Below are 18,461 nucleotides of genomic sequence, written 5' to 3' on the forward strand. Positions count from 1 at the left end.
GAACCAGAAAAGGTCACCCGAAACGAGTCTGTGGGGGTAAAGCTCTTTTTACCCTCGCTGAAAGATACTGAGTTCAGCTTCTGGACTTCCAGTATCTCAACCGTGGGAAGCAAGGGGTTCTTGAAACGGCCAACCGCTTGCTTCGCCAAGATCTCGGGGGTCAGACTCGCTTCGGTGACCACACCTTCGATCTCCACATTACGAGCTGGGATGTACACTCTATACTCGAGTGTAAAGAGCTGGGAGGCAGCAATCTCGTTAGCTTGTTTCAGGTTAGAGACGACAACGCGAAGTTTATTGTACCTCACCTTCGAGATTTCGGTCACGGCCGAGAACCGCTTCGTCAGATCATTAGTAATTTGCATTACATTCAAAGGTTTCTTTTTGGGCTGAAAGTAAACAACCCATGGGCCAGTCGAGTCTTCTGGGTAGGCTCGCGATCGGGGGCTTATCTGTCCCTGTCCATTACCAGACTGGAGTCCCGATGGTGTCCCATCAGTATTTCTGAAGAAGCATATCACCAGCTTGCTGACACCGTTGCAGCATCTATTCCGCTTGTCCATCCCGAGTGGTATATTCCCATCTTGTTGGAAATTTGCACATGTGTGTCCTGTTCACAAGAAGGGAAACAAATGGGACGTGGATAGTTACCGTGGAATCACATCGTTGAGCTCAGTTTCGAAGTTATTCGAGTTAGTCATCAGTATCTAGTATCATCAGTATCATCTAATTGTAAGCAGTATCAAAGTAGTGATCAACACGGCTTTGTTTCCGGTCGTTCTACTACCACTAACCTTCTTTGCCTGACATCGTATGTCACGTAAAGTATGACAGAACGAGCTCAAACAGACGTAATGTACACCGACTTGTCGGCTGCATTCAATAAACTGAACCATGCAATTGCGATTGCTATGTTAGATAGACTCGGGCTAAATGACAACCTCCTGCGATGGTTTTGCTCTTATCTCAGTAATCGCCAGTTGATGGTAACCGTTGGTGTCAGTCTGCTGCTTATCCAGCCACGTCAGGGATACCTCAAGGAAGTCACCTAGGCCCGTTGATTTTCCTGTTGTACTTTAACGACGTGAATCTGGTCCTCGAAGGCCCTCGTCTATCGTATGCAGATGATCTTAAAATCTATATCCGGGTTCGTTCTTTCGATGACTGTCACTTCCTTCAATGCCAGCTCGAAGAGTTTGCTAACTGGTGCAACTTGAACCGAATGGAGGTCAACCCCGATCATGTTCAATTATGCACTTCAGGAATCACCTATCAGTCGTGCCAACCACGTAAAAGACCTGGGAGTTATTCTGGATTCCCAGTTAACGTATAAGCAACGAATCTCGATCATTGTCGACAAGACGTCAAGATCTTTGGGATTCATTTTCAAATCGTTATACTATTCCCTGGTGTGGTCCACCCTGGAACATTGCTCTGCCGTATGGAACCCAAGCTATAACAATGGTGCCAAGGTTGCAAAGACTCATTTCAGCTAAAACAATGTTTTTCTAAATTATGAAATAATTAGATGCCATGATCAAATTTTGAATTGGTAGGATACAAGAAGAGGTTGCAAAGAATGTGTTTGTCATATCAAACCTGTTTATTTCACTTCATGAGAGTCACAATCAGCGATTTTTCACAAACTCACTCACTCACTCACTCACTCACTCAGCGATCAGCAAATTGCTGATTGTGACTCATAGAAAGCAAAATTTACAGGTTTTATGTTTCCAACGCATACTTTGTAACCTCTTCTTGTAAGTTACAAGTAAAACATGCCATCATACCATCTTTTGGTTTTATTATTCCGAAAAACATTATTTTAGCTGAAATGAGTTTTTGCAACCTTGAATGGTGCTGAAAGAGTTGAGTTGCTCTGAGGAAGCTGCCTTGGAGAAACCCTTTTCGTCTACCCAGTTATGAAAGTCGATGTCAGTCAACTGATTGATCTGAAGCTTCTACGTACTCGGAGAGACACTTCGCGGGCCATGCTCACCGCGGATAGTTTACAGGGTAGAATTAATTGTTCTACAATCCTGGAGAAGATCAACGTGAACGTCCAACCCCGAGCGCTGCGAAATAACGCTATGTTAAGATTGCCTCAGCATCGTACTAACTATAGCATGAAGGGTGCTATAAACGGCCTTCAACGTGTGTTCAATCGAGTTTCCTCAGTTTTCGATTTCAACCTGACACGAGAGATGCTACGCCGGCGCTTTTCCCGTATTTTCTCTGACGCAGTAAACCGTTGAATGACCATGTATTTTATTGTATTGTGTATTTTAGTAAGCGGAACTATGTATTTCAATATTATTCACTTATACATCATTTGGGCTACACCCAGCCTGTTGATGTAAACTAATAAATAAATAAATAAATAAATACAAACGTTTTGATTTTATTAACGCCGCCTTATGAATGCTAATTTGCTCTTGGGAAGACGTGAGTTTTTGAATGCCAATTTACACTAGGCGCTCTTAAAGCGTAAACCTATTGATCCACCTCTTGTGATATAAACAGTCGCTTGAAAAAAAGCCATATTAATAATATCTGTATTGCTTCTAGCTTGAAGTTAATAAAATATAATCCAAACATATCAAAATATAATTGAATGTGAATGTATCGTCCGTTGTTGATCGATTTTTAAACGTTTTATTACATGGAACTTCAGGAAAGTATATCAAATTTCAGGAAAATTGTATAGAAGTTTTTACAAATTTAGGAAAGTTTAGTAACAAATCAGGGAAGTAGGAGCTTATAAGAGCATTTTCGTTAACTTCAGGGATGTTCCAAGAACTTTAGGGAATAGGTAATTTTCGAGAGTTACCGAAAAGTTCAGAACTTTGAGATATTTAAGAGTTAATTAAAAAAAAACTACAGTTATTGAACTACAGGAAAAATTCAGGAATTAAGATGAAGAACAGAAAACAGAACGCGACAATTTTATTTACATCAAGGAATTTTCAGCAACTTTGGAATTGTTGAAGCTGTAGGGAAGTTCCAAAAATTTCAGGAAGTAATTAGAGTAATTAGGGACCGTTTAATTAACTTGCAGGAACTCAACAGATTTTCCAAAAATAAAGTCCATAAATCTTCAAAGTCCCATGTAAGTCAGAAGCATTGCGAGATTTTTAAAGAAGTTCCGAGAATTTCTGAATTTTTTTTTAAACTTTATGTAAGTTCCAATAGAATCATGAAAAATGCGGGAACCTTCAAAAATGCGAATTTCTTGGATTTTCGAGTTTCGAAAACTTGAGGATGGTTCCGAAAAATTTAAGAATGTCCAAAACTACGCGCAAGTTTTAATATCATTCAGATCCGTACCGATAGCTTCCGGGAAGCTCGATTGATTTCAGGAAAATTTCTAAAAATTCAAAGAAAATCAAAGAACTTCAGGACAGTATCATTAACTTCACAAAAGTTGCAGAAAATTTACAGAAATATCCAAAACTTCCGTTAAGTAAAAAGATCTTAAAGGGAGCTACGTAGCTGCGAGCAGTTCTGAAAACTAAGACCATGATTATCAGGAAAATTGTGGGAATTTTAGGGAAGTTCCGCGGGCTCCAGACAAATTCTGAGAACCTCCTCAATGAACTCAGGAATATTTGGGAACGTAGAAGTTTCAAAAATAATTGAGAGTATCAGGGAAGTTTAGTGAACTTAAGAAAAAAAAATCGATAATTCAAATTTAGAAAACGTCAGGAAGCTTAAAGATACTTAGGGCAGTTTGACAGATCTTTGGGAAAGATTGAAGATTTTTATGGGTAGGCTCCAAGAACTTCAGTTCAGATCTATGAACTTTTGGAATTTTTTGTGAACTTAGATGCAGATCAGAGAACTTCACGAAACTTCAAGGAAATTTCTGGAACTTAACAAGACTTTCCGGAAACTTCAGAAAACTTCATAAAACTTCAGTTAAGTTCAAAAATCTTTGAGAAAGTTCAGAAAGCTTCGGATTAGTTCTGAGAATGACATGACAGTTAAAAGAACATCCGGAAAATTGTGTAACTTGAGGCAAATTCCAGAAACTTCATAATAATTGCAGAAATTTTTCAAATTTTCCAAGAACAAAGCCCAGAAACATTCATCCAAGTTTAGAGTTCTACGAAAGTCAGATAAATTGCTGGAACTTTGAAGAAGTTCCAAGAGCAGTAGGAAAACTTTGCTAACTTTATGTTTTTTTGATTAACTCAAGTTCTCACATTTTACCTTCAGGAAGGTCTGAGAATTTTGTGGGTATTCCAAGAATTTAAAAAGGAAGTTCAGAAAACATTAAAAACTTTCAAAACAACCTGGAAGTTTTAAGATCTTTGTGGTAGGTTCCGATAGCTTCAGGGAAGTTCCATAGATTTCTGGAATGTTTCGAGAACTTCAGTGAAGATCAAAGAGCTTCAGAGCAGGTCCATTAAATTCAGCAAACTTAAGGAGCTTCAGTTGCAAAACCTTCAGTTAACTTTAACGATCTTAAGGGAAGCTATGGCAGTTATGAGAATTCAGGGCATTTTCATCATTGTCATGAAAATCAAAAAGTTCCAAAAATGAATGACATTCTAGAGAACATCGGGAGGTTTAGAGAACAAGAAAAATTTCGGAAGCTTAATAGAAATTAGAAAAAAAAATCCCGATACTACAAAAACCTTGGTGAAGATTAGAGGTATTTAGGGTAGTTTAATTAATTTCAATGCAATTCCAGTAACATCATCATAAGAGTAGTGAGAACTTCAGAATAAAGTTATGAGGAATGAAAGGAAATACCGAGGATTTTGAAGAAGTTTCATGAATCGACTGCGGGATAATAACCCAAGTAGCAATTAAGCAACCATTTTGCATCCACTCTGATTTATGATGGTTTTATAACGGCAATGAACAATCCATTTTGTTTCAATATAGCATTTCAAAGTGTAAAACATTCCTGCTTAGTAATTTAGCTTTTTGCTGTTTTAAAAACCTTTTATAGTCTGGCAAGAAAGTCAAAAACTGTCTTGTTTTATAAATAAATTTAAACAGTTATCAATCCCTCCTTAAAACTGTTCTGTAATTCAAGCATAAACGTCATTAGCAATTTCTTATTAATATATTGATGAAATACTTTATAAACGTGTTCTATCATTATAAATGCAATCATAAAACCATTAGGTTTTGCATTAGAGCAAAAAGCATTTATTGTTGCTTTTTAGGCTTTTTAAAGTGCATCATTAACTCCCCAAATTGTTTACAAATTGAGCTTAAAAGATGGTTCGTCATAGTTAATAAATGCCAAATTTATGACAAGGAAATCTCGAAGGATAGACGAAGTAGGAGGAAAAATTCAAGTCGATTTCAGCAAAATTTGCTTTTTTTAAAGAACCAGCACACCATCAACGACTGACCATCTGGCGGAGAAGAGTAAAGTGAGCGTGGCCCTCAAATTCATAAAACAATGTCGAAAGTTTAAAAACATACCAGCCTTCTCCAGATCTTGCGAATAGATGACAATCGAAATAACAACCGACAGCAAACCACTGAAACTGTTAGTTAGCGGAGATTAGCTGGTTTCCGATCCATAGCAGCGATTTTATTCGACAAAAGAATCAACTCTTCGAAAATTTCATTCAAGCGTACATCCCTGCATCGTTGGATGGTGCACTTCTGTAACCATCCGGACGGAAGAAGGGGATCTTTTTCGGGAACGATTGCGCTTCCAGCTGTTCGAAATGCGAAATGTCGTAAAACAGTATCGTAAACTATCTGAGTAACTGCTCCCAATCCGTCGGCAGAAAGCCACCTGGAAGAATCCTGGATCTCACAGCGCAACTATCGAAAGATAAACAAACTTTGACGTTTAACTTTTTGCAGGCAACTTTGCCTCCATAAATGCTGCCATAAATCTGAACGGGTTAGGATCAAGCAAAATGGCTTTAGATAAATAGAATTCAGCCTGCAAGTTTTCTTCATAAAAGCCATTTTAAAACCTTATTAATTTATTAAAGAATTCTTGAAAGCAAAACAACTTTTTCACATATGTCCCATGAAAATCAACTTTTATGCCACCGCCATGTTGCGATTTGTTTGCTTGGTTTTGTACAATCTTCGATTTTCAATCAATATTTCCTTAGATATAACTATATTTTGGAAAATTTAGCAATAAGCAAACATTTAAATGCGAAAATAATTTAAAAAAATCTCGGCCAAGCTCGATCTGAAGAATATATTATTTTTTTTTTTTCGATGTTAAATAATTAGTTAAATCGACGTTTTACGAGAATGGACTTAATTTTTTCGATGTTTTAACGTACATTTCACATTAAATTTAATATGGCACTTAAAACTAGGCCACTTAATCAGAAATATTGTAATAAATTTGGATATTCAACAAGATTTTTATACCATCAGTTTCTATTTTACTAATTTTGATAAGATCGGATTCATAAATCCTTTTCTATCTTGATTGATGCTTTCCTAGTGGATTCAGCATGCGGCTAGGGGAAAGGCTCGGAAAGGGTTTTTATTGTTGCTAAATAGCTTTTATTGTAGCTCTCAAATGGTTCTCAATGCGTTCTTCATACAACCTTTTGCAGCAAATCAATCTTGAAGAGCTTCGAGAATACACCCTTCAGAACTTTCTCCAGGGTGGCCCAACTAGACAAAATAGCCTTGACCAGGGTTTTATGAATGTTGTTTTATAGTTGCTTTGTAGTATTTCATAAAACTTAAAATGTTACTTGGGAAGGAAATTTCTGCATCATTTCGAGCACTTCAGGGTAACTTCGATAACTTCATGGCGGCTCCATCAGCTTCAAGGATATCCGGAGAGCTTAAGCAAAGTCTTGAAAACGTCAGTAAAGTTCAGAGAACTTTAAGAAAATTGTGGAAACTTTAATGAAGTTCCAATACCCTCCAGGAAGAAAGATCAAGGAAGCTCAGAGATCTTAAGGCTGTCACAATAACTTCAGGGACGTCCAGACTTTCGGACAAGTTTTATGATCCGTGAACGTAAATTTCGATGAATTGAGGACAACACCATGAACGTTTTGGGAATATTTAAGAAATTCCTGGAATCTCAGAGAACTCCTAAAAATTTTAAAGAACTATGAACATATTTTTTAGGAATTTCTCAGAAGCTATCGAGAATGGATTGAATGGATTTTCCGCTAAAATGTTCTGCAGCATTTCTCAAAATCAGGTGCATAATTGTGCACCTCATGATTGTTATGCTTTTTCTGGCGTCTTGAACAAAGCCCTACCTAAAGGAATTTTACATGGCACTGGGTTGCTGGACAAGTTTCAGCTTATATATCAAATCTGGAAATAATTCCGGTTCGGATAAGATCTAACGAGTTAACTTAGTTGTGTGTCAACAGTAGCATATATACATCATCAACAACATGTGCCATCTCTGCCCATTATGGCTCTGTCATAGTGCTAATGGTACCCATTTTTTACCATGACAATTGCCACGAGCCTGTTCGCTTCTATTAATACCGGAATTAATAGGAAATAACTCACTTCCGGTACCTTCTACTGCACTTGACACTGTCCACCTCTCTGTCACGAACGATAATTTGCGGCTCAAAAAAGAGCAACCGTTCCCCATTATAGTAAATCCCTGCAAATTAATTTCATGCCTTACCTGTCCCAAATTGTTGAACCCATATTTATCGGCGATGATGTCGGCGACCGTCGGCCCACTCGGGATGTACACGGCAAACTCGTTCAGGTAGATCGGTATCGGTCGGTTTCGACCGCCGCTGCTGGGGCGACGCCCTTGGCCATTCGCACTGGCAATCGCGCCGAAAATGCTGTCACTACCGGTTGCACTATTAATTATAGCATCGGTGCTAACATTATAATTATTGGACACATTATCATCATTATTTGCATTAACATAATCAACATCATTTGTTGAAATTAAATTCGCTAACGACTTCAACGCGGGGTGGTCGGTTCCGTTCAGGCTCGGGTCCAGCATCAGGACACCGAAACCGGTGGGTATCGACTGCGCCAACAGCAGCAGCAGCGATGCCGAGCACAGCAACAGTGCCATGCCGGAAATGTGATACCGTCGCTGGTGGAGGCATTCCTCTCCAGGAAGATGATGCCGGTGACAGTGCGTCGTATTCTTCTTCTTCTTCAGCTGGTAGCCCGCTACTTCCGCCCGTTGCTCGGGAGCGGAATCACTTACGACCATATTAGCTGGGCACGGTGCTCCTGTTGCCCTCGGCGGTCGTGGATATGACGATGGATCGTGACGGCGGCGATGGTGGTAACGTTTCAACACTCGCTATCGCGCTCATAAACTTCGACTTTACTATTCACTCGCGCAAACACTCAGCCAGTTAAGATCAGGGACACGGACACCGCCTACCGGAAATGCTACTGAATGGAATCAATTTTTCCTGCACCACTTCTCACACTTGAATCACGGTAAATTAATTATTTCAATTTCCCACCCAAACCACGAATAAACCACGAAGCGTGCGCGCGCGAATTTCAGCTCTCTACCGCCTTTTATTTTTTTTTAGCTCAGTAGCAACCGAAGAACATTTTTTTCCTTTTTCTTGTGGGTGGGCTTTTCTTCGAATTCAGGAGGGGGTATTACGAATTCAATGCACGCAAACACGACGACGGCGACGACTGATGATGGGCGGCAGAAGGACGCGCTACTACCGGTTGCGTGCTGTTGTTCCGAGAATGGGGCTTCTGCAATGGGAAGGAGGAGAGAAAGAGAAAAACATTATCATTATGATGCTTTGCTTGCATGACTGTAAATCATTTTCGCTTATCTGGGGAGGGGGGCTTGTTCGTGCGCAGGAACCCATCCCTTACTCACGACTTTGGTTCTTACGAAGACATTCCGCAACCGCGGACATCGATTCCACCAGAATCCACTAGACTACAAATGATCAGGAGGAGAAGGTGTGGCTGGGAAGAGCACCGGTTGCTCCTTACAGAAAGAATAAAAATGGAATAACAGTACAAGTGGCATTCAACAATAATAAATGGAATGGCAGTAATTGGTGGGCGCTGCCAAACATTGTGTATTATTCAAATAAAACCTGAAATGATGCCAGGTAAGTGCACCGCCTTTCAAACACGGATTGAAACGGCAAAATCCCACCTATCTAAAGCTACAATTCCTAGTAGGGTAAATGTCACCTCGTAAAAATCGTATCGCACCCGAACTCAATTAGTGCCAGCCAGACTGACCTCATAACTTGCCAGAGTAGAGGTTCATTTCGGTGCCATACCTCTGCTTGCGGTAGGATTTACAACCTTGAGTGTCCTCGGGCAACGAACCAAGTAAGGTATGGTGCAATAGAATGTGGCTGTGACAGATTTATTGTCAGGCAGGTAGGTTCCCCCTTCAGCACTCGAACTTTTTTTTTCTGTCTTACCCAGAGCAGTGACCGAAATAATATCTGAGCATTCTTTCTTCTTCTGGGAACGCCATTCCGTCGAAACGAATTATGGTAGTTCGGAGGGAAACACACTTTCCGGAGTGGAACTGTGTGCGGGTGCGTTTGTCACTCTAGTCCTCGGCGGTGGTTGCGTCTGAAAGGAATCGTTCCCTCGCTGTATTCGTGAAAGTACCTAAGAAGGTACCATCAAAATGTAAATCACAAACTGGTCAAAGCAGAATAAAGACAAGCATGAACTCGGATTTACATGTGAAAATAGGTGCTCAATTTAAGACAATTTGACCTCTTTAACTTCAGCTTTTGTTCATCCAAATTGTGTTCATTGAGCTACTGCCGCTCATGGCAAGTCCGTCCCATAGTGCAAATCAGCAAGCCGAGCAAGCAAACGTGTTTTACGTGCTTCTTACAGAGCAACCTGTTTGGTTGGTTTTCAAAAAAATTCAGTACAAAGTTATTGAGTTCATCGAGTGGAAGTGGTTCATTGAAAAACTCAGTTTTGGCAAAAATGCAAATGGGATCGACTTGCGATCAGAAGCAGTATGAAACACCTAATCACAGACAAACAGACATAACACTCATAAGCTGTTCATCTAACAAGCATTTAACGGTCAATTTGAAAGTATCTCAGTTGGTAGTACTGCCACCTGTGGCGCGCATAGTAAATTCCCTTGCGTTTGACGTTTACACACTATCGCCATCTGTTCAGTGTACTACTCATCACAGTGTACTCAACAGATGGCGGTAATGTTTTAGCAACGATGTTTTACAATGAGAAGTATTCAATGTGCTACGTCTGTTTGTCTGTGACGTAATGTTCAACCACCAACCTATTTTGATGCTACTGGGAAGATTTGTTCTGCAGACACAGATCACAAGCCATTGTTATCGATTTTCGGATCAAAAAGGAATTTCAGTTCACTCGGCAAGTCGACTGCAACGCTGAGCCCTGAATTTTGCTGAATTATGATTCCGACATCCAGTACGTTTCCACGATCGATGTGAACTAGGGTATGTTCACAAATTACGTGACACATCCAATTGTAGTTAATTCTGCATTTTTTTTTCATTTCGTGTAAATGTTATTACGCGGACATCGTTGCATGCTACTTTCAGAATTCACACACGCGCAATAGCAGCTATTATTATAAGAAAAACGTGCAACATATAAACATAAGACCATATCATTCAACCTGTGGACTACAGGGATCTCTTGATTGGTATATCTTCTCATTTCGCGATTGGATCATGTGACTAGACGAGGTAGGAAAAAGTCTCGCAAGCAAGGATCAGGAAACGCTCAAGGATTTGACAAAATTTCACCAGCGTCGTATAGGAGATCTTGAATCATTGCCACCCCGGAATGCAGACTTCAAGGGATGGTAAAAAACTAGCGTCATAATCATCGTCAGTGAAGGAACGGTTGCCGATCGTGAAGACAAACTTCAACACAGTCCAGGAATCTCGGAAGGGTTGCGTTAGTTGTTCAGCAGATCACCTCCTGTTTCAATGCCAGGTTTTTCAGCGAATGACGTCATCCGATACGTGCTCATGGTCTGTGTCAGAATTGCCTGAAACAAGGTCACCAGGTAAGGGACGTCATCATACGCTAGACTGCTTTAAGCCAGAAAAGGACGACGCTAAGGGTGCTGCCACTTCGAGAACCGCTAGAAATGAATCTTCCAATCATCCACTTGGAGATGCTACATCCACAATCTCCCAAGTTGCCAACGCGCAGCTACAAATGTTACAACTGCTACCTCATCCAATAGTTACTCGTCGCAAGCACTGTTGGCAACAGCGATTCTTATCATCGAAGATGACCACGGCAACCAATATCCAGCTCGATCTCTGCTGCATTCTGGATCGGAGAGCAACTTTTTGACTGAACGGTTGAGTCAAAGTTTGAAGGTACCGCGAGAAACGGTGGACATTTCCGTCGTTAGTATTGGAGAATCAGCAACCAAAGTAACAGCAAATCCGAGCAGTGCGGTGCGATCGAGAGTTTCAGGCTTCTGCTGAGAACAGGATTTCCATCGATACTACGGGATGGAAAATTCCACAAGATTCGACATTCTTTGGCAGATTCGACATTCTTTGTATCGAGAAATGTGGACTTAGTGCTTGGCATCAGGGTTGCTTCCACTCACTTGCTATAAAAAAATGTTTTTCGGAATTATAAAATCGTTAGATTTTGTGTTTATTAATTTATTTGATAAGTCTCAATCGAATTAACTTTACAGAGCCGAGGATCCTTGTTCACTATACAATACATCTTAAAAGTATAGTCAAAAAGTACATCACAATAAACAATTTATCTTCCGCTACCCAATAAGCATCCTCCACCAGAATGGGAGCCACTTCCAGTGGTTTCATTGTTTAGCAGATTCGCCAACGGGGTGCAGAGACTGAAAGAACTGCTGATGAAGAACAATGAGGAGGACCAAACAATGGTTGCTGTCGAGTAAACAGACGATCGCGTGACACACATTGAGAGTGGTCTGCTTTTGTCGACAGCCGAGTGAACACTGCCATAAAATCGTTAGATGTTATTATGATATTTTGAACGTGTAAGTTAAAAGAAGCGGCTGCAAAGTATGTGTTTGACACATGGAACTGGTCAATTTAGCTTCCAGAGTGACACAATCAGCGTTTTTATGATTCGTGAGCGTTCACTCAGAGTGAGCATTCACGAGTCGTAAAATCGCTGATTGTGACTATCTGAAAGCGAATTTAACAGGTTGGTGTCAAACGCTTGCCTTTCAACTTCGTCTTGTATCTAAGAAGTACAAAATATCATTATAACATCTAATGATTTACATAGTTGTAGCGACGACGACGAAGGCAACTGGAAAACGTCTTGAACGCTAAAGCAGCCCTTTTCTGCTTTCAACACACAATCTTCCCGTGAAGAAAACCGACGGTAAAACGGACTAGCGAAACCTTTCGGACGATGAAAAAAAGCGTTTGTTGTTTACTCTTCGAGAACTTTCTTGGAATGAATTTTATTTTTTGACGTTTATCGCATGTTCGTTTAGCGCGCAGGGTTGAATATATAGGAAAACTAATGCGCACGGTATTTATATTATTGGTTCGAATTCAAGGTAGATGTAATGCAAGGTAAGTACAATTATATAAATTTTGTTTTCAGGTTTCACATGTTGCAGGTAAGTATTTTAGGTATTACAGGTAAGTCTTTCAGCTGTTACAGGGAACTATAATAAGTTTCCTAACATGCCGCCCCCGTTGAAACCGTCCGTTTCAACCTATGTCGTTGGTTGACGATGATGTTGCTGGAGCGATTTCCACCAGATCCGAGTCATCCTTCTCGTTTGCACTGTCAGGCTCGATCGGAAGAACTGCTACTTCGGTAACTGCCCGTTTGTATTGACCAGTGGCAGTTTTAACCACCACCACGCGAACTCTTCCATCTTTTCCAGCGAAAGTGTCGACGATCCGTCCAAGTGGCCATTGCAACGGAGGGCAATTGTCACGCTTCAACAGTACTAGTTGACCCTTCTGGATATCCATGGAAGGGCGTTTCCACTTGCTACGCTGATGTAACTGACTCACATAGTCACGTGACCAGCAACGCCACAGATGCTGGATCGAGCGTTTCATATCCTGCAAACGGGTGAGTCGATTAGGGGACAAATCGCTCAGGTCTGGTTCGGGGATTGATAGCAGAGGCTCCCCAATCAAGAAGTGTCCTGGTGTTAGTGCAGTTAAGTCTTCAGGAGAGTCAGAAACGGGAGCAAGAGGTCGAGAGTTTAGTATAGACTCAATTTGCGTTACGACAGTGAGAAACTGGTCCACCGAGAAAGAGTTTTGTCCCATAATACGGCGAAAATGATACTTAAAGGACTTTATTCCAGCTTCCCATATCCCTCCAAAATGAGGAGAACGTGCAGGAATGAACCGAAAGTTGATGCCAGCTCCTGCGCAGTAATCGCCCCATTGCTTGTCATGGAATTGTTGCAGGAACTGTTGGCGCAACGATCGTAACTCGCGGTCCGCCCCGACGAATGCGGTCGCGTTATCGCAGTGCAACTCGAGGACTCGACCACGACGCGCGACAAATCGTTTAACGGCGTTTATGCACGCGGCGGACGACAAATCAGCGACGACCTCGAGGTGCACGGCCTTCACCACCATACATACGAATAAACCGACGTACATTTTGACCGACGCTCCTCTCCCACTCAATGGACGGACGAAAAACGGCCCACAGTAATCCATCCCAGAATAAGTAAAGGCTCGGGCTGGCTTCAAGCGAACGGATGGTAAAGGTGCCATGATTTGGTTTGTTAATGTAGGTCTACAACGAAAGCAGGTTACGCACATCCGTACAACCTTGCGAGCCAAGTCTCGACCCCGGAGTGGCCAAAACCTTTGCCGAATCGTAGCGAGTAATAGTGAAGGACCTCCATGGAGTGTTTGCAAGTGAATGGACCTCATGATCATCCAGCTTAATCGGTGATCAGCTGGAAGCAGTATGGGGTGGCGAGTGTCAAACGGTGCATCCAAGTTTCTCAGACGCCCGTCAATACGAAGAAGCCCAAAGTCGTCCATGGTTATGTTCAGGTTCTTGAGCGGTGACTTTGACGACATTTGGATGTTTCCGGTTTGTATTTTTCCGTACAGGCGAACTTCCGTGGGAAATTCTTGGAGCTGGGCGAGGCGAATCAATGTTTTCAGAGCAACGTTAGTTTCTTCTGGCACCAGATCAGAAACGTTTCGTTCGTGCTTCGTACGTTTACAATTGTTGTAGAATCGAAGACAGTATCCGGCAGTTCGTATTAGTTTCGCCAACTCGGAGAATCTGTCGAATATGGTTGAATCGACGTTGACTGAATGCAGTGAAACTGCTGGACACATCTCTCCCTCCAGCTCTTCTGTAGATGGCAAGGAAATTATATGCTGAGGCCAATGCTCGACGGGGGAGGTAACAAATGTTGGCCCATGCCACCACAACTTGTCGTTAAGAATCTGGGTTGCAAGCGTCCCTCTAGAGATTCGATCAGCAGGGTTGACCTCAGTCGATACATGTCTCCACTGCGAACCCTTCGTAAGACGTTGAATTTCAGCGACTCGATTGGAGACGAAGATCTTCCAGGAGTTTGACTTGGATTTTATCCAGTGTAGGACAATTGTAGAGTCACTCCAAAATACTACTGGTCCGGTAAAGTCAGTATTTGTTTGAAGATTGTGGACCAGTTGACTACCGAGGAGAGCTGCACACAACTCCAGACGTGGGATCGAATGTCCACGCAAAGGAGCGACACGTGATTTCGCCGTGAGCAATTCGGACTGCAAATTTCCGTGTGTATCTGGGGAAACAACGTAAACACAACATCCATACCCTTTCTTCGACGCATCGCAGAAGCAGTGTAGCGTATACTTGCGTTGAGTGTTCCAAAGGACGCGTCTTGGAACTTCGAGTGACTGGAGCTTGGAGATATCACTACGATAATTCTTCCACCATGTTTCCAATTCTGCGGAAAGCTCAGAATCCCACGACAAATGTGCGGCCCAAAGATTTTGTACGAACATTTTAGCGTTTAGAACCACGGGTCCGAGAAGTCCAAGCGGGTCGAAAAGTTGAGACATTTCCGACACCACTATTCGCTTGGTTACGATGTTAAGATCTGGTAGCACAGGGACTTTGAACTTGAACACGTCTTGCTGCGGGAACCACAATAAGCCCAGAGTTTTGACTGCTGGCGATCGATCGAGCTCTAATTCAGTGGATGTCTCCCATAGCTCCTCCGGAACATTGTTGAGAATCGTTGTGCTATTCGAGGCCCATTTGCGAAGCACGAACCCGGCCGTGTTTAGCATAGCCATCAACTGCTTGCAAGTGTCGCCCATGGTCTCCAGGTCATCGTGTCCGGTTATGACATCATCTACGTAGACACCCTTTCGTATAACTGGTACAGCCAGAGGAAAGCGTTCTCCTTCATCGATGGCTAGCTGGTTTAGAACACGCGTGGCGTGAAATGGCGAACTTGCAAGACCGTAGGTGACAGTTTTCAACTGATATATGCTGATCGGATCCGAAGCACTTTTTCTAAAAATGACTAGCTGGAACTTTCTATCGTCTGGGTGCAACCATATCTGTCGGAACATTTTTTCCGCATCGGCCGTTACTGCAAATCGAGGCATACGGAAGTTGACAACGGTAGAGTGTAAAGTTGGTTGCACTGTTGGTCCGACATAGAGAACATCATTTAGCGACAGCTGCAAAGATCCATGGCAGGAACCATCGAATACCACTCGTGTTTTGGTGGTCGTACTCTCTGGGCGCTGGATGGCATGATGGGGCAAGAAAAACTGTGGGCTACGCGGCGCGCGCGAAATCAACTCCATGTGTCCCAACCTCTCGTACTCTTCCATGAACTGCTGGTAGCTGCTACGAAGATCAGGATCAGCGGCGAACTTCTTCTCCATTTGCAGGAACCTTCGGAGCGCGGGAGTGTACGAATCCCCAAGCAACGGTAGCCTGTCGTCCCTCAGTGGAAGTCGTACGACGTAGCGGCCTGTGTCATCTCGAGCGACGGTAGTCTGGAAATGTTCTTCGCAGTACTGTTCATCTGGCGTGAGAGCTTTACCATCATCAAAATTGTCGATCTCCCAGAAGCGTTCGAGCTGCGAGTCGAGTGTATCCTCCACGCAGATATGGCTGGCCTGCGCTTCTGGCACTTCTGGAGATGATTGATGTAATTTTCCACAAACGATGTATCCCAATACTGTTTTTTGCAAGGATGGATATCCAGTGGCGAGGGAGATGTTCTGATGTTCTAGCAGGTCGAAGAACAATTCAGCGCCGATAATAATGTCCACACCTTGGCTGATATTGAATTGTGGATCAGCAAGAGGAAGATGGCGTGGAATTCTCCAACGTGATACATCCATATGGTGACTAGGTAACGAGATGGTGAGCTTCGGCAGAACTAGGCAGTCGAGAGTAGCAGTGTAGTTTTCGAAACGAGAGGCCAGACATAATGTTACTCCATAGTGTACGTTCACAGTTGACTGTCCGATCCCGCTTACTGGTGAATTCAGCTTCGTACGCTTCAAACGAAGCTTTTGGCAAAGTGCTTCGGATACGAAACTTGGCTGGGAACCACTATCCAGTAGAGCTCTGGCGAACGAAAAGTTGTTGTCTGCATCTTTCACTTTTATCACTGCTGTCGAGAGTAGTACTGTAGTCTTCTGTATTTTAGGTTTCACTTCTGCACTTGAGTATGAGGTGGGTGGAGGAATGTCTGTAGCGAGACCGGTGGAGGTACCCGACGTTGAGGGGAGGCAAAAATCGCGCGACGGGTTCGAACGAGACGACGATTTAACCGGTGGTGAGGCAACCGAATGCTCTTCCGACGGTGAGCTTCGCGAAGGTACGAAATGCGATAGTTGACAGGATTGCGACCAATTTGTTGCAGCGGGTTTACTGGTCGATGCAGATGGTTGGTTTGCTGCTGATGACTGAAGGTCAGATGATGTCAAGAGTGGTGGCAAATGCAGCAACGAGTGATGTTTCTTGGCGCAACTTTTGCATGACCCGCTGGAACAATTCTTCGCTTGGTGCGTTCCCTTCAAGCAATTGATACACAGCCCTTGCTTCTTCACGAGTTCAAATCGTTGGTGTGGCGACAATGCTTTGAACTGCTCGCACTGGAATAACAAATGTGCATTTTTACAGCATGAACATTTTGGCACATTTTCTGAAGCAACGTGGGCGACGATAGATCGCGATCTAGCATGCTTGATCTCGGATTGGGTGCTTGCCGGGTGGGAGAGCTTAAGGGTTTGTATAATTCGTGATCTCCTGTGGATAAATTCGAGCAGCTCATGATATGTAGCACGGTCTCCTTCGGAAACATGAGTTTCCCACTCACGGAGTGTAACAACATCTAGGCATTGGCTCAACCGCTCAATCAGGAACGAATTCCAGTGGTTCTCAGCGTTTTCGAGTTTATCCAGCAGTTGCACATGACGGTCAAACTCGTCGGCGAGTTCTGCAAGCCCCGATGCAGACTCTTTCTTCAGGGACGGAATCGAAAGCAAGGCAGACATATGACGTTTGATAAGCAATGCTGGGTTTTCAAAACGTTCCTTTAATAGATTCCATGCTACGGCATAATTGTTAGCAGAAATCTCAAGCGAAGAAATTATACGAGCCGCTTCTCCAGAAAGCGTTGCACGCAAGTAATGCAATTTTTGGACCGCCGTGAGATGCTGATTGGAGTGAATCAGCGAAACGTAGAGATCACGAAATGACACCCAATCATCGAGATTCCCAGAGAACTCCTTCAATTTAATTTCAGGAAGCCGTATGTTGGACGAGACTGGAGTCGATACGGGACCGATTTCTCTCACTGGAAGTGGAGGTGGTGTGGGTGGTTGTGGGGGAAGTTTAGTTTGCAACGAGGCCTTCAGCTCATAGTAAAGAGTTTGAAATTCTTGTCGCTCTTCACTAAATATTTCTTCCGCATCTTCCAGAACTTCAATTTCATCCTGAAGCTCTTCAAATTCACGCCACAAATTATCAAGGCTTTTAATACGAACGGAAATTTGATCCTGCTTAGTGGGATCGTAAGCATCATTGAAAGCCTTGATCAAATTGGCAGAACCCAGAACGTTGGTTCGCCGTCGGTGTAAAATTTTCAATTTTGTTAATTTATTTGTCTTCTTTGGGGGCGTCATATTTATTTGCCAAACCCTTCACCAAAAAAAAACAGTCAAGTACCTGGTGTTACGGCTTCTTATTACCACCTTGCGTCCTCCTAACCCCAACTGCACTCTGGGCGACCACCGCTCTGCTGGGAATAACGAATCGGCTACTGCTGTACGTGCGAGGGACTGCAATTTGTGCTGCTGGGTTGTGTCGACAGCGGTTTCAAACGACGACGATGATACGCTTATTTTCCTGCTGGAGGAACTGCTGCTCGATGAATTCCAGTGCTGTTGAGCAACCAACGTGGTGGTTGAGGTTACCTTTCCGTGTGAAAGTCCTCCGAATGACACTGCAACGGGAAATGATCCCGGGTTTCGGCACCAAAA

General features: G+C 42.8%; 1 protein-coding gene across 7 annotated transcripts in view; it reads right to left on the bottom strand.

The window, feature by feature from the left end:
* LOC135703040 (furin-like protease 2) overlaps positions 1-18,461 on the bottom strand; it is a 1,186,720-nt gene that overhangs the window by 592,404 nt on the left and 575,855 nt on the right. For all 7 annotated transcript variants that reach the window (XM_065224146.1, XM_065224145.1, XM_065224144.1 and 4 more), the window contains one exon: positions 7,613-8,682. In XM_065224146.1, the coding sequence (XP_065080218.1) occupies positions 7,613-8,170 (558 nt within the window). In that variant the 5' untranslated portion in view covers positions 8,171-8,682. The remainder of the gene's footprint in view (positions 1-7,612; positions 8,683-18,461) is intronic.

This window comes from Ochlerotatus camptorhynchus, unplaced genomic scaffold, assembly GCF_037179485.1.
Source record: "Ochlerotatus camptorhynchus isolate MF236.1 unplaced genomic scaffold, CSIRO-AGI_Acam_v1.1 ptg000207l, whole genome shotgun sequence".
Taxonomy (NCBI): domain Eukaryota; kingdom Metazoa; phylum Arthropoda; class Insecta; order Diptera; family Culicidae; genus Ochlerotatus; species Ochlerotatus camptorhynchus.